Consider the following 24,540-nt stretch of genomic DNA (forward strand, 5'->3'; position numbering starts at 1 on the left):
GAGCAGGGAGCCCCATGTGGGGCTTGATCCCAGGACCCTGGGATCATGACCTGAGCTGAAGGCAGACACTTAACTACCTGAGCCCTCTAGGTGCCCCCAACTATTGGTGTTTTGTAGACGCCCTTCAAGGTTAAGACAGTTTCCTTCTAGTTTCAGTTTGTCAAGAATCTTGACCATGAACGGATGTTGAATTTGTCAAACACTTCTTCTGTCTCTACTGACATGATCATATAGTTTTTCTACAATTAAATTTTATTTAATCTTCCCAACAAACATTGAGGTGTGTATTGGGCTTACTCCTCATTAATTTTTTTTTTAGATGAAAAAATTAAAACGCAGATTCAAAAAGTTGCCAGTGGCAACAGAGCTAGTAAGAGTAGAACCAGGATTTGAACCCAGGCGGGCTGGCATTATGGCCCACGTGCTTCGCACCAGGCTCACCGCCACCCAAGAATAAGCCCTCATGCCTGCTCATAGAAAGCTCTGGAAATGGATCCTAACGGTCCAGTGGGCCCCAGCTTGACTCACCAAAGTACTGTGGAAGGTTGTTGTCAGTGATTTTCCCTGTCTCCCCTAAGTGCCCCAGGATGGTAGTGGCATCACAATTAATCTTTTTAAACAGATTCTCCACCGAGGTCTTGAGATACTCCAAGGTCTTGCTGATTTCGTTGTAGCTGTTTTCATACACGTCTGCCTCCTCCGTGGTCTTCTTCAGTTTCTCCTGGTGACAGACCCCCAATTCCCAGCCCACATTAGCCAGACTGCTGCCCTGGACTCAGTGGCCCCATGAGGACTTTCAGTGCAAATGGGAGTTTGGGGTCCTCTGGAAATGGGGTCTCTGAACTACAGGATTTCAAACCACTCAGGAGGTACAAAATCAATCTACTAAGCATTTTAATTAATAAATGCTCAATTAGCATTTAAAGAAAGAAAGTAAATAGAACAGAAGAGAAAGGAAGAGAAAATACTAGTATGCATTTTAGGTAAAGAGGAGAAATACTGTTAAATGCACATTTTGTTTCACTTACATGTACATGTGTCAACATGTGTACTGGATTACTACGTCTTTTCATTTTTTTTTTTAAATAGGCTACACACCCAGCATGGAGGCCAAAGTGGGGCTTGAATTCACAACCCTGAGATTAAGACCTGAGCTGAGACCAAGAGTCGGATGCTCAACGGATTAGCCACACAGGTGCCCCAGGATTACAGTATCTTCTAGAAACTGATGATTCACTTTTTTAATTGTGACCCCCAGGAAGGAATAACATTTTAAATCACAGCCCAATGCATGCAACATACATACATATGTCCGTACACGTGCGTATGTTTATATGTATTATCTAATCAAATGAAGTAAAAGTTTCACTAATCAATGCTCTATGGCGTGTTTTAATATTTTCTGTTCTGTTTCATTACTTTTGAATGATTTGGTTTAAAAAAGTGATTTTACCACTTGCAGTTTAAAACATTATCACTCTAACCCAGTGGTTCTCAAAGTGGGGTCCCGGGACCAGGAGCATTGCTTTACCAGGGAACTAGTTAAAAATGCAAATTCTTGGGCTCCAGCCCAGACCCTGACCCAGAGGGTCTGGGGATGGGCCTGGCAACGTGTGTTTTAAAGAACGTCCAGGTGACTCTCACGCACGATAAAGTTTGAGAAACCCTGCAAGTCCATTGGCTCACAATCTTGGCTTCTCACTGGTATCACCTGGGAGCTTCAAAACACCTGCTGCCCTGACCAACACCATCCCAACCCCCCGCCCCAGAGATTCCAATGGTTTGGTCTGGGGCACAGCCTGGGCCTTAGGAATTTTAAAGCCTCCGAAGTGAACCTGAATGGCAGCCCCGGGCTGACAATCCCTGCTCTGGGGTGAGAGCTTCTGGTGCCTTCCTGTCTCTCCCTCTGAGTTCCTGGCTTGCTGAGGTGAACTAGGCCATGTGAGGAACCATTCCCCGTGACTCCGTATGCCTCACCCCAAATAACAGTCCTAAGGGGCAGCCCTAGCCACACACTGCATTTTCCAGGTGCAGAAACGAAGTTTCCAACCCACACGGCCAGGAGAGGGAGGCCAAGCTCTGAACTGTCACTCCACCACCGCCACACCAGGCAGCTTCCTGTCCCCAGTTCCCAGGGCTGCGGGTCCTCGGGGACAGCAAGAGCTGCCCTCTCCTTCTTAAAGGTGGGTTAAGGAATCCCATGGTTAACAGCCTGATGTGATGGTGACGGCACCTCACAGTCACGGTCATGGTCACACACGTTACCTCAACACCTCCTCACGACTGCTTCAGTGTCCAGATGAGGAAAATTATGGTTGGAGAAGAAAAGCGACCTTGTGTTTAGCTTCCTTCTACTGAGTGGCCTAAGTATCTGACCTTTAGTCAGGTGACTCAAAATACCTAAAATGACCTTCAGGTTTTATCTCTTGAGCAGTCATTTTGAACCAAGGCGATGGTGACTTGGAGTTTTCGCTCACAGGACTACCACAATGAAAGCCACGTTTAGGATTCTCTACCCTACAGTGTGCCTAGCGTGTGCACTCGTGACTTGATGTTACCTTTGTGGCCCACTGCAGCGAGGATGGTCATTATCTCCATTTTACAAGTGAGAAAACAGAGGCTCAGAGAGGTGAAGTCACTTTCTCAAAGTCACGCAGCTAGGAAGTGACTTTTGGAGAGTCATACCCAAGCATTTGTTCCCAGGGCCCAAGGAAGCATCTGGACGCTGGGTGGCCCTGAGCCAAGGACATGGGACCCCCAAGCACGTGCTCAGCTTGAGGAGGGTCTCCTTGGACTTGGGCCCTGACTGGAAGGTTTTTTGTTTGTTAGTTTTGAAAAAAAAAATTTTCTGCTTGGAAGTTTAAATCCTCTTATCTAGGTTCCTGGGAGAGGCCGCTTGCAATATAGGTGCCTTATGCTTTGCTGCCCCCCGGTGGTCAACCAGAGAATGGCACTGCCATCCCTGTAATCAGGGGCGTATCAACAAAGAACAAAATAGGTCACAGAGAAGGAAAGAGAAATGACCCTGGACCTCAGTTCCTGGGCCAGGAACTGCTGCATTAGAGCAGGGCTATGCGGCCACACACTCTGGGTTCATATCTTTGTCAGACGTTTGCTATCCATTCTCCCCTTACACCTTAGTAACAAACTCCTGATCGTATTGGGGGGTGGCAATATGCCTAGCTCAAGCTCTACTTCCAATCCTCCTCTGCAATAGAGACGGTCAGTGAGATGTAAACGCAGAAGGCATTGGCTGAGTCTTCACAGAAAGAAACATTTAAGCTGCCTAACCTTCAGCAAAGTTGTTTTTGCCTTCCTGACTTTCTTCCTGCCTGGAACATATATGTGATGGCTGGATCTTTGGCAGCTACATTACAACCATGAGGCATCCTTGGGAATGTAAGCCACATACTAAAGATGGCAAACAGGAGCAGCCTGGGTCACTGATGACATCATGACCCTCCCTAAAGGACCTATCTCCAAACTTATTTCTTAACAAAGTAAATAATGCTACCTTGCTTAGGCCGTTGTTACTTTGGTTTCTTGTGATTAGCAACTAAATACAATGTTAAGCTCTTATACAGCATCCCAGCTCCATAACGTTGGTCAAGTGACTTTACCTCTCTGAACCTCTTTCTTCATCTGTACAATGTAGAGATCATAGCAACTACCTCATGGGACTGTTGTGAAGATTAAATGAGATAGTACAAGCAATGCACTTAGCCCAGTGTCTGTTATGAAGTAATTGCTCAAAAAAATGTTCCTAATAATTGTTATTGATTGAAAGTAGGCCACAGCCAAGACAAAGGGGAGAGAAAAAAAAATTACTGAGTCAGAGCTCTGTCTGGGATTTGCCAGTCTGGGATGAAATTAGAGACACAAGTGCCTGGGCTAGGCTCCCTGAAGTCAGGGAGTCTTTAAAATGGACAAAGAGGCTTTAGGGACAAAATTCTGCAGCAATATCTATAGCAGAGGTGGCTCGAGACAAAGGCTCAGGACATGTCCAGACATGAGCCAGGCCGATAGTCTCATGGGGAGATAAGGTACTCCTCCGGAGAACCACCGGACAGACCGGACAGACCGCCTGACAGACAGACAGACAACAGAGACTCCCACGTCCCTCCCTCCCCACCCTTGTCTTACCTCCAACTCTCTCAGGATGGAGCGGTTGTCATCATGGGATGATTTCTGCTGGGATCTCAAGAAGATTATCTCATCCTGCTCACAAGAGAACCAGACCATAAGGAGGAGTGGGTGCCCCCCTCCCCACCACACCTGCAGCTAAGCCTGCGCCTTGAGGCGATGAGGGGGATTTAAATTATGTTTCCAGGAGCCCCCAAACCCCTGAGCCCCTCTTATGCCCATGGAGGTTCTTTCTCATGTTTCTTTTTTAAGATTTATTTTTATTTTAGAAAGAGAGAGAGAATCTCAAGCAGACTCCACACTGAGCGTGGAGTCCAACGCGATGTGGGGCTCAATCCCGGGCCTCTGAGATCATGACCTGAGCCAAAATCAAGAGTCTAGCATAAATCAGAACCATCTGGAGGTTTGTGAAAACACAGACTGCTGGGCCCCTCTCCCAGAGGTTCTAGGCCAGTAGGTCTGAGTGGGGTCCAAGAATGTGTGTTTCTCAAAAGTTTTCAGAAGCTGCTGCTACTATTGATCCAGGGACCAGATTTGAGAACCCCTAGGGCTAGAACAGTGTGTCCAAATGCAAAAGGCTACCTTTTGAGTTAATTTTATCTCTAGGACTCCGTCCCATGGAAATAGTAGGACATGTGGGCTAAGTGGCTGCTCAGGGCTGTCTGTCATGTTATTACTTATTATGGCCCCCAGTTAGAGACGATCTTAATGTGTACGGATAGTGGATCAGTTAAATCAATGATGGTACATTCATGTCATGAGGGGAATGGGTCTTAAATAAAAATATGGTTCAAAATGCAGATTCCTAGACAATTCTTAGGGAATCTGGGTTTGTAGGTATGGGATAGAACTTGGGGAATCTGCATTTTTAAGAAGTAGCTTATGATTCTACTACAGAGCATTCAGGGTCTCCAGAAGCCACTAAAAAGAACATAGAAGGGCGCCTGGGTGGCTCAGTGGGTTAAGCCGCTGCCTTTGGCTCAGGTCATGATCTCAGGGTCCTGGGATCGAGTCCCGCATTGGGCTCTCTGCTTGGTGGGGAGCCTGCTTCCCCTTCTCTCTCTCTGCCTGCTTGTGATCTCTCTCTCTCTGTCAAATAAATAAATAAAATCTTGAAATTAAAAAAAAGAACATAGAAGATGTTGGGATATATCTATGATGAATTTCAGGGGAAAAAATTTCAAAACAGCATGAACAGTCTAGAATGATCCAGTACTATAAACAGGCACTTTTCTGCCTCAGGGTCTTTGCACTTGCTGTTTCTTCTCCCTGGAACATTCATTCCCCAGGGATCTGCATAGCTATTCCCTCACCTACAAGTCTGCTCAAATCTTAGCTTCTCAACTTCCCATGCCCTCACTTAGCTCCAGAACCCCTCTTTACCTGTTACACTTTATCTCTTTTTCCACATCATTTCCAATTTCTTTTTTTTTTTATTAAAAGATTTTATTTATTTATTTGACAGAGGGAGATCACAAGTAGACAGAGAGAGAGAGAGGAGGAAGCAGGCTCCCTGCCGAGCAGAGAGCCCGATGCAGGACTCGATCCCAGGACCCTGAGATCACGACCTGAGCCGAAGGCTGCGGCTCAACCCACTGAGCCACCCAGGCGCCCCTCATTTCCAATTTCTAATGCACTCTATAATTTATGTATTTATTAGGCTTGCCACTTATTGTTTGTTTCTCTCTGTCAGAACAGAAACTGCTGGAGGGCAGACCTTTCTGTCATTTTGTTCACTGTGCCATACTAAGTGTCTAGAATAGTGCCTGGCACATAGTAGTTGCTCAGTAAATACTTGCTAGATAAACAAAACCAAAAGAATATTTTTTGCAATCAGAATATATAAATCTCAGAGCACCTGGGTGGTTCGGTCAGACCTGCCTTTGGCTCAGGTCATAACCCAAGGGTCTTGAGATTGAGCCCCACATTGGGCTCCTTGCTCAGTGGGAAGCCTGCTTCTCCCTCTCCCTCTGTCTCTACCCCCTGCTTTGTGCTCTCTCTCTCTCTCACTCAAATAAATCAATAAAATCTTTTTTAAAAGAATATGTAATTCTCTTTATACTATATATAATCACTATGTTAAGTTTTAAAAGCATCACCCCCCCCAAAAATGAAGTAAGAATGAAATAGACCAAAATGTCAACAATGATTATCTCTAGGGAATGGGATAATGGATGATTTAAAAAATACAATCCGGGCGCCTGGGTGGCGCAGTGGGTTAAGCCGCTGCCTTCAGCTCAGGTCATGATCTCAGGGTCCTGGGATCGAGTCCCGCATCGGGCTCTCTGCTCAGCAGGGAGCCTGCTTCCTCCTCTCTCTCTCTGCCTGCCTCTCCATCTACTTGTGATCTCTCTCTGTCAAATAAATAAATAAAATCTTAAAAAAAATAAAAAAATAAAAAATACAATCCTTAGGTATTTTCCAAATTTTTTATAATGAACATACCCATCTAAGGTTTTTAAAACATAAAGCATTTTCATTAAAAACAAGCATTTTCAGGAATTGTTCAGCAGGTAGTCCATTAAGTCCCAAAAGCCACTGTTCTATAACTTCAAAGAAAAGCTCAGAAGCTCCTGTTCTGGTCCAAACATCATTCTACAAATGAGGATCCTGAAGCCCAGGGAGATCACGGACTTGTCTGTCCTTCAGCAGACACACTCGTGTTAAGGCCAGACACAGGCTGTGTAGCTTAGAGAGGGGGTACTATAATGGTGAATGGGAAAGATCAAGGTCAATTTTGTTTAGTAACCATTTCTTGATCGAGTCAGTTTCTGACTAGCGTTCTCACATCCCTCTCCTATGGTCTGTCCTTGTCATCCCACTGGGACTAGTAAGACGCTGTCTCCCAGAAAATGAGATTCAGTGTCCTGTCCACTTCCCAGGTCCCAAATGGACCCATCATCCATCCTTTCATCCTTGAAATCTCTGTGCCCGAAGACTTTCCATGCAATACTGCGCGTGGCCACCTGAGGGCAGTGGCGAAGCGTCTACCCCGGAGGCAGAAGGTTCAAAGGCCTTCAGGGCAGCGGGCCTGAGACTCGAGAGCAGATGGGATCCAGCTGGTGTGGGTGGATGAGCGCCAGCTGCCTTCAGCTCCCGGAGCTGGAGCTGTCAGATCCGATTTTCCAAGAGAAACCAGAAATCCAGGTTTTCATGTGGAATACCCGGATTTTTAAATGTTGGCAACTAATAATTTTTAAATTTGGGGGGTAGGAGAGACCAAGCCAAAGAAGAATGAGAGTGGGGTTCAACCAGTTCAACCACCTCTGACCCTGGTGCTCTCTCCAGAAGGGGTGAAGTCGGTTGGTAGAATCCTAGTTGTTTGGGGTTTATATATTTTTCCTATCTGAGCCCTAGTTTGAGCAGAGGTGCCACAAGAAAACAGGGAGGTAAGGGTCCAGGCAACCCCTCCAGCCACCCCTCCCGTACCCCAACCCCTTCATCCCAAACTGCTCCATTTTACCTGTTTTCTATACCATGTTTCCTCACAGCCTGGGTTTAAATGAAAATGTTCTGAAGCTTTATTCATTCATTCATTCATTCATTCATTCATTCATTCATTCATTTATTATAAAAGTTTGGAAAGTACTGCTCTAGTCCAAAGAGATCATTCTATAGTTGTGAAGACTGAGGCCGGGACAGGGCAGGAGTGGCCACCTGTCATCAGACACACTGGTCCTGACAGAGTTTGAGTGGCTGAAGGAGAAAAGGGTACTATCCTCATGGTGAGTGGCGAGGTCAAGGTCAGTTACTGTTTTGGAGCTACTTCCTGGTGCCTCCCCCTGTGTGCAGGGCTATCCTGGGCATTGGGAAAGCAGAGGGAATACACGTTTGTGCCTAGAAGACACAACTAGGGGATGTTTGTACACTAGAAGATCACCTTCCAGAAGGGAGACATAGGCCTCTTCAAGCTCATCTCCCCCAGCCCTGCCCCCTCTACACACACTGAGCTGAACATTCTCCTTTTTCCCCCAAGTCCATCTGCCTTGCTTCCTCACCCTCTGCTGCAGACCCAAAGGCTATGGCTCTGGACTCCCTTGTCCCCTGCCTTGGGTTGCACCCAGCCCCTGGGAGGCGCCAGCGGAGATGGAAAGAGGTGGAAAGAGGTTGGGGGTACTTGCCCCCTCCCCACTGTCCTCCGACCTTTGCAGATCACTAGCTTGGCCACAGTCCCTCTAGGATAGACACAGAGACACCCTCCTCCACACACCTCATTCCTGATTCCAGAAACAGCTCTTTCCTCTCACCTATTCTAGAGCTCTTTCTCGCCGGTCCTGCACTTTCCATTGTGATTTCCTTAAACCTTTGAAATAGTCCCTCTTTAAAAAATCCTGCCTCCATGTACCCATTTGGGGCATGCCCTCTGTTTCCCATGACCACACTGGTACCACCACCTTCCATCTCATCATGTTCGCATGCCACCTGTACAATTATTACCTATCCCAATCTATTATTGTCTATTAATAGTTTTCTTTCAATCAGTCAAATTGTGTTCGTTTTATTATGTTCATCATTATTTTTTTTACTGTTATTACTACTTCTCATCCTAAATAATAGTACCCATTAAATCACAAAGTTGCAAGCTATGTTTGTCCTACTCCTCATAAAAATTAATTCACCACTAGTAAATTAAAATGTCTTCACCTGTATTCGGGCTACTAGCTATCTGTACATGACCAGTGCACCTGCACCATATTCAGGAGACAGTGACACTGCAAAAGGTTCCCTTCACCATACAAACAGCACGGGGACCCCCAATGGGAGGAGTTATGAATTCCCAGTGGTGGTGACATTTGTGCGGGTCAGGACTAATGAGCAGTATTTGGTCAGAAGAAAAGCAGGAGTCGGGGAGGAAATGGCATGAAGAAAGCCTCAGAAGAGGGAAGTGCACAGGACAGCGGAGACTGGCAGCCATGGAGGGTACCTTTGGGGTCGTGAGAGGAGGTGAACCTGCCAAGGCAGTTTGAAGCCCAATTTTGAAGGGCCCGAGTGTCACACTAAGGAGTTTAGATTCTATGCTATACAGACAGTTCCAAAGGCTGTTTATGTGTGTTCTGGAGAGTAAGCAGCCCAAGGAGCCAGTAAAGTTTGGGAAACTATGGTCTCAACAAAGGTAAATAGGTTTCTTTACTACAGGACTTGTCAGAGCCTTTACTATGCTCAAGTACATCAGTTCTCTTCAAGATGGATTGACCATCTCTCCTCAATTCTGTGAAGCTGTTGATTAATAGGGTTCAGCACACTCTTAAGGCAAAGGGCCAGATAGTAGATATTTTAGGCATTTCAGGCCACATATGATCTCTCCTGTGTATATCCTCTTTTTATTTCTCCTTTTAACTCTGTAAAAATGTAAAAGCCGTTCTTAGCTCATGGCCTGTACAAAAACCGACCACAGGCTGTATCCAGCCATGGCTCTAGTTTAGGGAACCCTGGATTATAGAACATGCCACGGATTATAAGTGTCACTATTGGGGGTGTGGGGGCAGGACCACATTGTGTGTTTGCGTCAACTGGAAGACAAAAACCAATTTCAGAAAGGTTAAAATGCAGGGAGGATCCCTGGAGGAATATAGTGTTTCCCAAACCGACTAGACCTCAAGGCCCTCTTTATAGGGCATTTCGAGGAGTGTTTCAAGGAAGCTGCTTTGAGAAAGGCTGTGGTGAGGATGTGCAGGTCCCAGGCCTAGGAAAGAAAAGCCACCTGACCTGGATTCTCTGGGTCTTCTTGTGCATCATCTCCATGTCATTGTTGAGCTCTGTGACGTATGTGAACCTGGCGAAGTTCTTCTCCTCCTTGGCTAGAAAGTCCTCGACAAGCTGATTCAGGTTCCCGTCCTCCGTCAGCTTGAGCAGCCGGAGGTGGGCCACCTCATAGCTTTCGAAACTCTCACCCTTGGTCTTCTTCCTGTGCTTCTTTCTCTTGAGAGCTAGAAAGGAGAAGCCAGCAACCGTGAATCTGAAGGGAAGTCTCTCAGAGCAGTGCTGGGCAGGGAGACGTGCTCCGTAATATTGTCACTGTGCCCTGGGGAGGAGACTAGACTTCTCCAGGAGAGGGGGCAAGCGCTTTACTCCTTAGTCATGCCACAGATGTTTAACTGAGCATCTACTATGTGCAGACATTGTGCTGGGCTCTGCAGACACAAAATCCATGTCCCATGGAGCATGCAGTGGAGGAATCAGACAAAACGAGGAAAGAAAAGGAGATACCCATGGAAACAGAAGAAACACATCACCATGCTGTGGCTCCGGTCACAGAAGAGCAGTATCAGGGGCTGTGATGGGGGAGCTGTGTGGCGCGGCAAGGCCTCTCAAAGGAGGGGACATCTGAGCAGGATGAAGGTCAAGGAAATCTTATTGGCAGGCTCAGACCTTGGCAAATTTAAGGAACTAAAACCAAGAACGTATTCCAAGCTCTGCTCTCTCCCGCCTAATGCCTGTCACACCTTTCCTGAACTCAGTCTTGTCTCTGAGTTAGCCTCCAAAGGGCCATCACAAAGATCTTTCTAGATCTTCCTAGGCACAACTGGCCCTGCGACTCCTTTACCTGTTGTTATTTAGAGAGTGAGAGGTGGGGTTTCTCAGAAACACACTTTTTGCAACGCCACAGTCCCAAATGAAAAGGCAGGAGGAGACAGGAGATGCGAAAAGAACGAAACACAAATACAGCTTCCACGGGGTGTGGTGGGGGGGCTCTCTGAAGAGCTGACTTTTCAGTCTGTTCAGGAGAGAGTAAAAACAACAGCCGTGAGACTGCTGGCCTCAAGCTGGCCCCTGGCCGTATCTGGGCACTTAAATGGTAAATGGTCCCGTGGATTGTTATCAGACATTCCCTCAACGCTAGGAGTGCCTCACTGTGGTTACACCGTGCAGATGGTGTGTATGGTTTATGCTGAACACGTGCTTTCCTTCCAGGAGGCTGAACTGGGGCACACAAGGGAGAGGACCCCTACATGGCCAGCCCCCAGTGAGATCTTAGGGATGGAGGCTCTAATGAGCTCCCCTAGTAGATACCTCTTCATAAATGTCACAGGGGGATGCCGGAGCAATTAAGCATGTCCTATGTGACTGCCCTGGGAGAAGATTCTGGAAGCTTGTGCCTGATTTCCTCCAGACTTTGCCCCATGTGGCTTTCCTCTTTGCTTGCGTGTGCTTTGGGTCCCTACCGCGTAGCCATGCATGTCACTGCATCCTGACTCTTGTGAATCTTCCTAGCCGATCACCGAAGCTGGGGACCCAACACCCAAGTCTGCTCCCCCAGACAATGGAAGGGGAGCCTCAGAGTAAGGACACAGCCCGTGGGTTAGGGTTGGTGGATAAAATACAGGACACCCAGTTAAATTTCGATCAAGTATAATTATGGCTTAATTGTAGATAGGCAACAAATAACTTTTTACTTAATCTTAAAAATGTATTCACTGTTTATCTAAAATTTAAATTTAACTAGACATAATGTTATTGGCTAAATTTGACAACCCTAATCAGAAGGGCTCCCTCAGTTGAGAGAGAGCGACAAAGAATGCCTGGAGAGTGTACCTTCTTCCTTTTTGGCCTGCTCCTCGAACTCCAGACGGTCATTCAGCTTGATAAGCAAGAAAGACTTGAGCTTGGTCTCATGGGCATAGATGCGCTCCAGCTCTCGGATCTCCAGATTGTACTGAGAAATGTCCTTCTGCTGGCGGTCCTTCATGGCGGCCATCCGAGCCATGGCTTCCAGCCTGTGAGAGGTGGGGCCCAGTCTGGGTGTCCAGAGGCTCCCTTTCCCCTCCCTTCTCCCTACCAGAGTGGAGGGAATTGCTGCCGATGACCATCACTTCTTTTACTCATGGAGGCTCTGGCGATGGAGGCTCCTTACCTGAGTCACTGGAGCTGCCAGCTCTAGACCATAACCAGGAAATGATCTATCATCATCATCATCACCACCACTATGACCACCACCACCACCATGACCATTATCACCACCACCACCACCATCACTGCCACTGTCACCATCATCACCACCACCACGACCATCACTACCACCACCATCACCATTATCACCACCACAACAACCATCACCGCCACCATCATCGCCACCAACACCACCATCACCACCACGACGACCATCATCACCACCATCACCACCACCGCCACCACAACCATCGCTACCACAACCATAACCTCCACCACGACCACCATGATCATCACAACCACCACCACCACCACTACAACCACAACCATCACCACCTCATCATTATCAGCACTTGTCAATTACTGTGGCCCAGCCAACCCTTATATACATATACTATTTAATCCTCACTAACCCCCAAAGCGTCCTACAATAATATAGTAGCGACAGAACCAGAATTCAAATCCCGATCTCTCCAAGTCCAAAACCTATGCTCTTCACAGCCCAACTAATATTCCTCTTACCCCTACAAGAATGAAGCCAGGAGCTAACCCAGGACTCAAAGCAGGGGCATCTGGAGGAGAGGGCCCAGAAGAAAGGTTTGAATCTCAACCCTCCACTGTTTATCTAGCTCTCGGGTTCAGTATTTTGGCAGCTCAAAGCCTTCATATCCTGGTCTATAATAAAAGATGGCTATAACCACCCAGGCAGCTGTGAGGGTTGAATGATCCCCAGAGCATCAAGCACTGTGCCTGGCACACAGTCAGCGCTCAGAGTTATGATGAAGAGGTAAGATCCCTCAAGACACAAGCCCATGGGCAGAGGTGCTTAGCAGGGGGCTAAGAGGCATCTCTGCCCCTACGGTCTCCCCCCAGCCCACCTCTGCTCATAGGCCTGGGCAGACTGCTCAATAGCCATATTCATGGTTTTCTTCTGCATCAGCAAGCGTCGCTGGAGGTGCTGGTACACGTTGTCGTAAGCAGCCTTCTCGTACCGCAGGTCCTCGATCTCCTTCCGGAGCTTGGCATTGGTGGTCAGCATCTTGTCAAAGTGCACGGTGACCTGTGGGCACGGCTGTGCTTCAAAACTGAGCTCCCTCCTGGGGCACGAGACAGGCTTCCAGGAGGCAGCCAAAGGGTGGGGAGGTCTCCCCGCCACCTCCCGCCGGAGGTCCAGAGCACAGAGGCTGGAGTGCTAGGTGAGAGGCTGAAGTTGACCCCCAAATGGCTAAGTGGTCTTTTTTTTTTTTTTTTAAAGATTTTATTTATTTATTTGACAGACAGAGATCACAAGCAGGCAGAGAGACAGGTAGAGAGGGGGGGGGGGGAAGCAGGTTCCCCACTGAGCAGAGAGCCTGATGCGGGGCTTAATCCCAAGACCTTGAGATCATGACCTGAGCGGAAGGCAGAGGCTTAACCTACACTGAGCCACCCAGGCGCCATGGCTAAGTGGTCTTAGGCAAGTTTCTTGCTCCCCCCTCCCCAACTCCCTAGATTTTAAATTTCTTGATGACATGTATACTTAACTTCCAGTTTTTAGCAATGGCAGGGGAGAGGGGAAAAGGTCAATGACACCACAAGGAAACAATCAGCCAAATCCAGAACTTTCTATATCACAGCGGACCCAGACTCTTCAACTGGTTGATGGCTGGGAAAAGCTGTTGGGGGCCGGATGGTTCTTTGTGGTGGGGAGTTATCCTGTGCTTGAAGTGTTAAAGAAGCAATCTCTATGTTCTACCCACTGAATGCCAGCAGCACAGCCCCCAACCCAGCTGTGACAAGCAAAAATGTCTCTTTGGATACAATGTCCCTTTAGGGGCAAAATCATCTCTGCTTGGGAACCACTGCTGTCAACCAGATAAATTTAGGAGACCTAATGATCACGTGAAACTTGATTGGCTCCGACTTTAAAAGACATTTTGGGGCCAGCCAGAGAAATTTTAAGGTGGGCAATATTAAGGAAATAGCATTAATTTTGTAAGGTGTGATATGGTTTCATGGCTATGAAAGAAAATGCTTGATCTTTAGAGATGCAAGCAGAAGTATTTAGGGGTGCAATAGCACGATGTCTATAATTTACCTTAAAATACTTCAGGGGAAAGAACAGTGAAACAAATATAGTAAAATGTTACCGATTATTAAGTCTAAGTGATAGGCATGTGGGTGTTCATTATTTCATTCCCTCCACTTTTCTGTACATCTTATTAAATTTATCTTAAAAAAAAGTTTTTTATGCAAAGTGCTCACGTAGACACGGAAAAGAAACAATGGCAGAAAATATTCCTAATGGATATAAAGTAGCTTCGAGCAGAGTTTTCCAAAGCATGTTCTGAGAAACTTTGGGTTTCTGCAAGAAGGGGGAAGGCGAGGTACGCCACCAGAATGCAAAATGTGAGAAGGTACTCGCTCTCCCAGTGTCAGCCCTGCATTTCCATGAGCCTAAGAAGGAGTGCCTCAAATTTTGCATCCTGGGCTCTTTACCTGCCTAGCCCTAGTTCTGGCCCTGTGTTTCTCTGTAGGATGTTTCTGTGGCCACCACACCATGGAAGGGAATCCAGGAACAGAATCATTCTTATTCTTTCTCTGTCTTCTACTTATCATTAAGAAGATATTGGTCAGTAGTCCTTCACACTTTAGTGTGAATTTTACTCTAGGACTGTTGATATGCTACCTATCCTCCGATTGTGGGATAAAAATGGGAGGGCTCTCAGACCCCACTGAGTAAGTGGAGGAGGCTTTAAGTCCTGTGGTATTCTGGGACCCTGAAATAACCTTTAGAGATGGCTACCTAATCTACCAAAAGGCACAGCCAGACCTGGTCAGGGAAGGGGGTAAAGTGGATCCGTTTGAGAAGTAAAATAGCAGCACTCCTCTCAGAAATGGAAGAAGGGACATTACTATAGGCCTTACAGAAATAAAAAGAATTATAAGGCAATGTACTAAGAACAGCTGTAAAACAACAAATTAGGATAACTGAGATGAAATGGACAAATTTCTAGAAAGAAACAAACTACTTAATTGACTCAGGAAGAAACAGAAACTCTAAATAGATCTATTACAAAAAAGCACAGCTCTGTAGACAAGTCATCATTAAATCATGAATGCAAAAAAGAAAATCATGCATGCATTTGTTCATTCATTCATTTGTTCATTCCATCAATAGATGTTTGCTAAGTACCTACTCTAAGCTTCACACTGTACTGGGCATTAATGATTCTTAACCAAGGGGACCTTCAGTTTCACTGAGGTTGTTTAATAGTACAGAAACCTGGGTCTAAGCCTTACAGGTTCTGATTCAAAACCAGTGAATCTAGAGAATTACTGACTCAAAACCAGGAATCTACTTTTTAACACACATCCTAGGCCCTCTGAGGCATGGGTGCAAATCACTGGGCATGGATATTAAAAAGACACTGCCTTGCGTTCAGTCCACTTCCAGGTAACTGGGAGACAGAAATCAGATCCAATTAACTTCAGCCATCCCTGGTTAAAGCCTAGTGGTCAGAGTTTGGGGGAAGGTAAGTGCTTTGTACAGTGAGGCACTGACCGGCTTCCCTCCAAATCAATTCACTTGTCCTCTCTCCTGGATTATGTTGTGGGAACTATTATTTCACTAGTCAGACTGGAACGTGTTTGTATGTGCTCAGCATTCTTTCTTCCCTTCTTTTTGCTTTTTTACCACTTCTTCTCAGCTCTCAGTCCACATTCTTGGATAGAGCTGTCCTCTCTTGACTTGGGGGAGGGGGAGTGATCCAAAGGTAGTCATGTGACTCAGGTCCATGTATTCTTCTCAGCACAGTGATTGGCTGAGGGATGAACACTTGATCCAAGATAGCTCAATGGGAACCCTCCCTGGAACTTGTGATTGAACTCTTAGGAAAGAGATGGTCCTTTTCTGCTGGTGTTTGTTCACATTGGGGGCTGCCCAAGAATTAAGTCATCTCCATCCAAAGGAGAGATGGACAGAAAAAGTATCCTGAAGACACGTTTGGAGCACCTGGATCCAGCTATGCCTGAAGGCCCCACTTTGCCCCTAAATTTTTCTGCTCTATGGGCAATTCATTTTTTATGTGTGTGTGTGTGTGTGTGTGTGTGTGTGTGTGTAAGCCAGTTCATAATTCAGAGACTCCTGCTTAATGCACAAAGTCACTATAAATTGAAGTTATCAGGAAACATCACTTTTCTCTTTACCAACTTATGCATGTCTATGCTGAATATTTCCTAGAGACAATATCAACAACAACCAAAAAGCACTAGGTCTAATAGAGGCATGAGCAGATTGCAATGGGGGAAGAAAGTCTTACTAATTCTCTTGCTGAAGGGTAATATTTGAGCTGCTTTTTTAAAATGAGCAAGTTTTTAAGTCAAGGCACTAAAAATAGTCATCCTGGGAGAGGTGGGGGATTAGAATAGAGGACGTGGGGGCAACAGCATGGTGCATAAAGTGCAGAGAGCAAGGAGAAAGGCACCTTGGGTAACAATGGGCCGAGTGGGTGGAACAGAGTGGGTGGCACAGAGTGGGTGATGAGTCTAAAAGGCTGCCTGGCTTGTATGAACGCCATTAGTTCACCTTCTCCTGACTCAACCAACAGGATGGGTAGGTTCGCTCCACAGACATCATTCTCTACTCTGAGCAAGAGAAGGCAGAGCTGTTTGCAAAGCTGCAGAGAACACCTTACGTACAAGATTCAAACGCGTTTCCAGAGCGTGGATCTGCTTCTGCAGTTTCCGGGGGTCATTGGCTTCCTGTATCTTTGCGAAGATCTGTTTTTGGTTTGTAATTTTTTTTTCCATCTGAACAATCTGGAAAAAAAAAAATGAAGAGAGAGAAAGAAAACCCCCAGCTGTGTTAAATTAACATCTGTATGGGTACAAATTATACCGTTCACTAATGTAAGCATGCTAAAATAAAAACTGCAATGTTCCTTCTTTTCCTACAAATAGAATTTTAATTTCTTTCTTGAATGCATGTTCAACTCAACTACACTTAGCCAGTTTGGGTAAAATGAGGCAATTTAGAGGTTTTGCTTTTACCTGCGCACATGAATTTCACTCACCTTTTGGTCTAAGCTTCTTTTGGTTGGGTTTCATATCACCTGTGGTCAAAAGGATTCCTCACACACCAGGCCCTTAGGATCATTGATTCTGACTTCAAGTAAGTGACATACACTCTTGCCATAGCTGGCAGGAAAGAATTTGGGTCTACCCCAAACCAACGATAAGAATTTCATTTCCCTTTGCCAGTGATTGATCTAGAAGTAGATATAGACTCTAGCCCTGGCCAATGAAGGGAAATCAGCTGGAAAGATTTTGTGAAATATTCTTTTCCTCATTAGAGTGTAAGAACCTGCCCCTCAGCCCTTCTTCACATCACTGAATGTGATGATATGAGAAGCCACACCAGCTACGCTTTGGCAGCCATCTTGAGACCAAGAGGATCAGAGAGAAAAAGACCAACCCTCCTTACAGAGCTACTAAAAAAATTCCTGGAATGACCTTTGTCCAGACAGACTTATTATGTGAGAAAAACAAACTTCTATTCTTCCAGCCACTTCCAGTCAAGAACTACATTGCTTGTAGCCCAATCTGTTCTCACCAGTACATCAAACAAGATGGCCGCTCAGATGATCAGGCATCAAGGGAACCACTGGGACTCATAATCTCATAAGGCATGTAAAGGCTGTTTAGGAGTGATACTAGCAGCCAGGGTTTGGTTCAAGTCAGTCAGAAGTCTGTTCTGTTTGGTTCTCTTCTCCTGGGCTCTGCACAGGCGGCACCCAGCACCTTCAACACAACGTTGGCTCAGTAGATGGGGGGGCAGCCTCCCGGGCCTACAGCGTTGCCTGTCCTGAAGGCATACCCGCCCCTGCCTGAGCTGCCCCAGAGACCTCAGGCTCCAGCTCCTCTTCAAAGGAAGGTGTAGGTCAGCACGTCCCATTCAGCCTCCTATTCCCTTCGGTGCCTTTATGTCAGATGTTGCTTTTGTGATGCTGAGAGTAATTAGGCCTCTAATTTGTCTTTGGGAAGACAAAGACAAGGCCACCAACAGGAATATGTTGTCTATGTGAGGTGCTCTCTTCAGCATAAAGGCACAGGCTTATTTGCTTTTTGAGGCCAGGCAGGGCCCCGGGAGGTCCCTGCCTCCAGTGACCGCTAGCAAGGAAGCAGCTCTGGAAATTGTGAGGTGGGCACAGCAGCAGGGGGTTCTGGGACCTGCCCACCCTGAGATGGAACTCAGCAGAGAGGGTTTTTGTACAGGTCAGTGAGAACCATATTCTCTTGAGGATCCCAACATAGTTGGGATGCCTGGGTGGCTCAGTCAGTTAAGCATCAGTCTTCAGCTCAGGTTGTGATCCCAGGGTCCTAGGATCGAGTCCTGCCTCGGGCTCCTTGCTCAGTAGGGGGCCTGCTTCTCCCTCTGCCTGCTGCTCTCCCTGCTTGTGCTCACTCTCTCTGACAAATAATAATCTTTTTAAAAAGTAGCTTGCCTACTGTTTCTGAGGACCCACATCCCCATCTTTTCTTCAATTTTCTACTTTCTTCACTGTTATTGCCTTTCTCTTTCATTCATATAATCATTCATTCATTCATTCATTCACTCATCATTGATTATTAAACACCTGCTCTGTGCCAGACAACAAAGGGTATGATGGCAATCAAGACAGTATGCTGGTTTCTGCCCTCACAGAAACTTACAACCTAGGGCTAGAAACAAGCTATAAAGCAGAGTTAGTCCTGGGAAAAGGGAGATCAATAAAGTATTTTGGACACGGACAGCAGGGGCATCTGGAGAGGAAATGAAGGGACAACCCTCTGGCAGAAAGAGCATTTGGGCTGAGACCTGAAGGATGAAGAGGACCTCCCCAAGCAGAGAAGATGGGGAAGGGCAATCCAGGCAGAAGGAACAGCAGGTGCAAAGGCCTGCACCTGAGAGAAAGCACTATGGGCTCATGAAAGTGGCCAGTGTGGAAAGAACACGGGGGCGGGGGTGGGGAGGGCAGGAGTGAGGTGGGAGGGGCAGGAGGGACCCAAGGCAGCCGAGCCAACAAACCAAACCATTGGAGTTTGGCTCTGAGCTCACGAACAATAGGAAATTACTGAAGGGTTGGAAGCAGAGGAAATATGGGATGATAGTTCCAGATTCTCTGTCAGTAAATACTTATTGAGGACCTACTACGTGCCAGGCAATGGGATAGGCGCAGGATGGGTAGAGAGAGGAACAAAACAGACATGGTCCTTGCCATTCCTGGAGGTGACAGGTTAGAGACAGATGACTCCTGTGTTAAAGTCTAATTACCACTGGGAGAAGGGCTATGAGGGACATGACATGGGATGTCATGAGCGGAGGTAGGGGAGTTTGGGGAGATCTTCTGTGTGCCCCCACAAGGTTCATTCTCCACTCTCTCCCACCCACCCGGTTCTGGGCCCCAGGAGGCTGATCCAGAAGGAGCCCATGAGGACCCCCTTGCACTGGGCGAGAAGAAAGAGGCTGGGGTATTTATTGCCCCGGCTTGCTCTCTGTCTTCAGGTTCCAGAGTGTTCGCCTTGCCCACTGCGGCTAACCCTACAGGGTTTTCAGTGTCCCTACTCTGGGCTCACACCCTTGTAAATAGAGCCTTATAAAACTCTTCTCAAAGTACTGTTGAGCATACTTTATTTATTTATTTGTTTGTTTGTTTGTTTATTTTGGCCAGGAACCTAACTAATGCAAGGGGGATACCCTTTAATCAGGAGAAAGGGTACAGAAAAGGCGTTCCTGAGAAAGTCACATTTAGGCTGAGCCATAAAGGACAAGAAGCAGGGACCAGGGTAACATGTGCAAAGGCCCCGAGATATGAACAGTTTTTGCATATTTGGAAAAAGACAAGTGTTCTGCAGCTGAGGGAGATGAGTTGAGAAAGGAATGACATGGGATGAGGACAGAGGGGCAGGCTGGGGCTAGACCACACATAGTAAGGGATAGGACCATTAACACGGCCCAGCAAATGTCTCCAGCTCTTTGCCTTCTGGATACACGCACTTCCATTTGTGGATGGGTGGAGTTGACCATTTAGCGGATGGGCTGTTGGAGTATATATGGATTTGGTAGACAATTTTGAGCCTCTGGGTCATGGGCAGAAGTGACGTGCCACTCCCAGGATGCCGTATTCAATTGCCAGTATGAGACTCTCCAGAACTCTCTTTGTCACAACATCTAGCGATATTCAAGATGGTGGATACCCCATCCGCCTGGTCCCAGATGAGAAGATACAAGAGCCCATAGCCAATCCATGAGAGACACAGCATGAACAGGGAAGAACCCTCTATTGTTTTAAACCACTGGGTTGAGGGTGGGGGTGTTAATTGCTGCATAACTTAACCTCTCCTGATCGGCACAGTAGGGTTGGGAATTTACTCTGAGTGGAGAGGGAAGGTGCTGGAAAACATAGTGGAGGAATGGACTGGGAGAGTAGAGGTCACAAGGCTGGGGAGGAAGCTCGGTCACTTTTAGAACATGGGGCATGAAATCTGGCCAAAGGCATCATGGGTACTCCCCCCCCATTCAAGCCCCCTCCTCCCCACACTCCAGTAAACCCTCCAAGGGAAAGACCACACCTTCTCATCCAGTTCTGCCAACAACACTTTCATTGATTTAATCAGGGTCTCATAGTCGTCCTTGGTCTGCAGCAGGAAACATAGCTCCATGTAGTTTTTCTCATTCAGATCCAAGTTCTTTGAGGACTTGATGAGACCCAAAAGCAGAGTGATCTCATCCTGCTCTTCCTGCAGGGCCTTGATTTCCTTGCTGTTGGGAAAGCAGCACGTCATTAACCCTGCGGCCCGGAGTTCACACCCTGCGCCCCGGAGTTCACCTCACTCTGCGGCTCCAGGCTCCTTAGCGCTGCAAGCACAGGCAGACAAATCACCTTCCTCCCTGGAGGGTGGCAGGGGGCTTACTGCAGGTCTCGGGTCTGGGTCTAGAGCTCTGGCCATCTGCAACCCCAAAGCTCTGCCCCCTCGCTAGGGGCCTTTTCTTCCTAGGGAACAATTTGCAGCTGTGCCTGTCAAAACCCATTACCTACGGGGGTGGGGGGAAGTGTTCTTTCTTTTGCCAGCAGCTCACAGGCATCTGTCTGATTTTGCTGACTTTCTTTCTAGACTTCACAGCCAATTATCTCTGGTAATGAGAGGCAAGCCCATCAGGCAGGCATTTTCAATTTCGCATCAACACAGAGGTGCGCAGTAACCTCCAACCTCCCCCAGTTTCTCTACGCAGGGTGCTAATGATTTATGAAATCGGCTGACAGAGTCCCCTCCTCTCTCTCCCTCTCCCTCCTCTGGAGAGGACAGCGGTAGGACTGTGGACAAACAGGGACTTTTGAATGAAAAAAAGGCTCGGGCGATGGCAAATGAACAATGGGAAATGGCGCTGAGGCCGAGTTTCTGGCAAAGTCTGAGCACCTGACGCAGCAGACAGCATGGTCCACAGCCTAGCTGCCTCGATGTCCTTTGGGAGCTTGGAAAAATGCAGAAGTTCAGGCCCCAACCCAGGACCTATTGAATCAGAATCTGCTTTGTAACAAGATCCTCAATCAGGCATATGCACATTTTTAAAAAGATTTTATGTATTTGAGAGAGAGCAAGAGCAAGGAAGAGGGAGAGAGAGAGAGCGAGCGAGCACAGAAGAAGGAGAACCAGGCTCCCCGCTGAACAGGGAGACCCATTCTGGGCTGGATCCCAGGACCCTGAAATCATGACCTGAGCTGAAGGCAGACGCTTAACTGCCACCCAGGTGCCAATGTTCAGTAGAATTTCTATAATGACAGGAATGTTCTCTATCTACTGTCCAACAGCATCCACCAGGCACCATCAAGTGCTGTTGGGCACTTGAAATGTGGCTAGTGAACTTGCAATGTGGCTAGAGAACTTGAAAGGTGGCTAGTGCAAGTGAAGAACTGAATTTTTAATCTTCTTTCATCAACTACAAATGTACATAGCCACATGTGGGGGCGTACCCCTAATTCTAGAGCTGCTTGTCTTCTAAACCAGCTGGGACCTTTCTCTCCCTCTTAAGCCCTTCTTGGGAGGGGGTCTTTGTTAAGATGAAGAGAAAAAAAGAGCAGGAGAGTCCACCAGAGTTGGGAGTTCGGAGGGCACAGTAAAAGCAAAAGGAAGGTTTGTCTGTCTCATCAGCAGGGCTGGAACTGGGGGTGAGGTGCCCCTAAGTTTAAGGAAGCCTTCACTCTTGGGGGGTACAGGTGCAGGACGAGCACTGAGGAAAAAGCACCTCCTTAAATACTGCAACCTCACTGAGCTCTTCTGAGTCCTGGCCCCTTTACAGGTGTTGCACTAGAAGAATCTAAGATCTCTACTTTTCCACCCACTTCCTTTCAGGTCCATCACAGTGAAACCAGATCAAATGGACTGCGGTAAAAGTAGAACTAAGGGTAAGATTTAAGAAAAACTGTCAGAGACCCACCAGGGAGGAGGCTTTTCCTGATGCTCACCAGGGGTAGGCTGTGAATCAGGCCTACCAGGCACAGAAGTGCAGGTTGTGGACTGCACCATCCAAAGGGAGTTCTATCTGCTTGAAAAACAATCATTGATTGTTTATTATTATAACTTATTATACTTTCCTGGGGGATGCTTCATCTTGTTCGAAAAAAATCCCTACGTAATGACAGTGTTTCCAACAGATGGCAGTAAAGTGTCTTAAGAAAGGGTGCATTTTTATAATTTACATGAATCTCCCCTATGGACTAGCTCTGTGTGAATTAAATCTACTGAAAATCTGAACCACCCCACTTCCCCTACCCTCTGAACTTCACACAACATCCAAGATTTGTTTTTAATAATTTTCTTTCTAATAATGGGAAGTTTCTGTCTGTATAAATGTTACGGCTGTAACTAAGGAATTACATTCCTTTGAAGGGAATCTGAAGATGTTTATTCAACCCCAGGGAACACTTTTCTATTGTCTAAAAAAGCTATCCACATCATAATTTCTAGGACAACCCAATTTCAAATATTTGTTCTTGCAGATTCCATAACGACGCACAGCAGGAAACATCTTTTGGGATAGCCGCAGCCTGGCGATTTCCTCCTCTCTGGTAACCCCTCACTCCAGTTGCTAGAACCATGGTAGCAAACCTCAAGAGCCATTTTTGTATGCTAAGTTCCAGTTCCCGCCCCCTGGCCACAGCTGATTGGGCCAGGCGTAGACACCTGACCAAAGCTAAGCCAATCAGATTCCCCCCTTCCTGGGAGCGTGGGATTCGAATTGAGTCACCGCAGCCGTGGCCTCTGGGTGTCGTCCTGGGTAGCTCAGGAGTTGGGGCAGCCATCCTCCACCAGCCAACGCTGAGATAAAGACGCGGAACAACAAAATCCACGTGTAGAAAGAAACAGGAACCGGAAGTTTTCATTTGGGTCCTTCCCTGAGACATGGGCGTCCTGCTCCCCCTTGGGGCCCTGCTGACAGGCTGGCTTCTGAGAATAAATCCCCCCTGCCACTGAAGCTGGCCCACCTAGGTACCCAGGAGGGCTTCAGAATCAGATCCCAGCCCAGAGGCGACATGAGAAGGCAAACTGCATGAAACCAAATCCAAAGTTTTCTCCAAGTTCACTCAGTATGAAACTGAACATCACTTACCGCTGGTTCGAGATCTTCTGCTGGGAACGGAAGTTAAAGGACTTCCGACTTTCCACCATCTTCCTGAACTGCTGCTTCAGCTTCCGAAGCTCAGCCTCAGCCAGCTGCTCTTTGACCTTCTCCGAAGGTTCCGGGATGGTTTCGGAGCTTTTTCTCCTGTGCTTCTTTGGCTGGGTGAGATGGGGAGAGGCATTGAGCAACTGGTTAGGTGATCAGAGAAGCCTACATGTCAGCTCAAGGGCAGAGGGCAGGAGAGCATCTGGGGGCAGGACTAGAGGTGGAAGATCACCCTTGGGTGATGTCAACTGCTTATCTGTTACACGGAAAACCTGCTCTGGGTTGCCAGGGTAGAGAGGAGGCTGGGCCTCATTATTGCATACTGAAGAGGCGGCCTTGCTGTGTGACCTTGGGTCAATCACTTAACGTCTCTGAGCCTTCAGTTTCTCATCTATAAAATGGGTGCATATAGATTTGTTTTCAGGATTAGATGAGCTAATATGTGTATTTAGCGGCTATCACAGTGCCTGACCCACAGGAAGCGCTCCATATACAAGAGCTGATACCTACCATCGGCATCTTGAAGGACTTGTGCTTTCGCTATGCTTAGACACCGGGTAGATCAAAGCCAGTGAGTGCTCCTCTCTCTGTCTCTGCAATGTCCTGTCCACATCGGCAAAAGGAAGACAATGTGTGAGCTACCCGGCTGGCAGTGTGGGACCCAGTGGCCCCTTTTCCCGCCCCCACCCCCTGCAGTCCTTTCCTCCTCCCACTACTTTGGCACATGTGGAGGACACGGCAGATGGCGGCGGGTATGAGAAGAGCCTTCTTCTTCTTCTTCTTCTTCTCTCTTTTTTTTAATAAGCAATGCAAGCCTGAAACCC

The 24,540-nt window shown here is 47.1% G+C and overlaps 1 protein-coding gene across 1 annotated transcript in view; it reads right to left on the minus strand.

The window, feature by feature from the left end:
* Nucleotides 1-24,315, minus strand: part of CCDC63 (coiled-coil domain containing 63) — a 29,313-nt gene extending 4,998 nt beyond the window's left edge. The window contains exons 1-9 of the mRNA XM_082698463.1: nt 24,227-24,315; nt 23,660-23,829; nt 20,623-20,812; nt 16,711-16,830; nt 12,909-13,090; nt 11,677-11,858; nt 9,850-10,070; nt 4,144-4,218; nt 529-721 (exon numbers count right to left, since the gene is read on the minus strand). Of these exons, the coding sequence (XP_082554589.1) occupies nt 529-721; nt 4,144-4,218; nt 9,850-10,070; nt 11,677-11,858; nt 12,909-13,090; nt 16,711-16,830; nt 20,623-20,812; nt 23,660-23,829; nt 24,227-24,235 (1,342 nt within the window). The 5' untranslated portion in view covers nt 24,236-24,315. The remainder of the gene's footprint in view (nt 1-528; nt 722-4,143; nt 4,219-9,849; nt 10,071-11,676; nt 11,859-12,908; nt 13,091-16,710; nt 16,831-20,622; nt 20,813-23,659; nt 23,830-24,226) is intronic.
* Nucleotides 24,316-24,540: the final 225 nt, after the last annotated feature.

This window comes from Mustela nivalis (assembly GCF_964662115.1).
Source record: "Mustela nivalis genome assembly, chromosome: 14".
NCBI lineage: Eukaryota > Metazoa > Chordata > Mammalia > Carnivora > Mustelidae > Mustela > Mustela nivalis.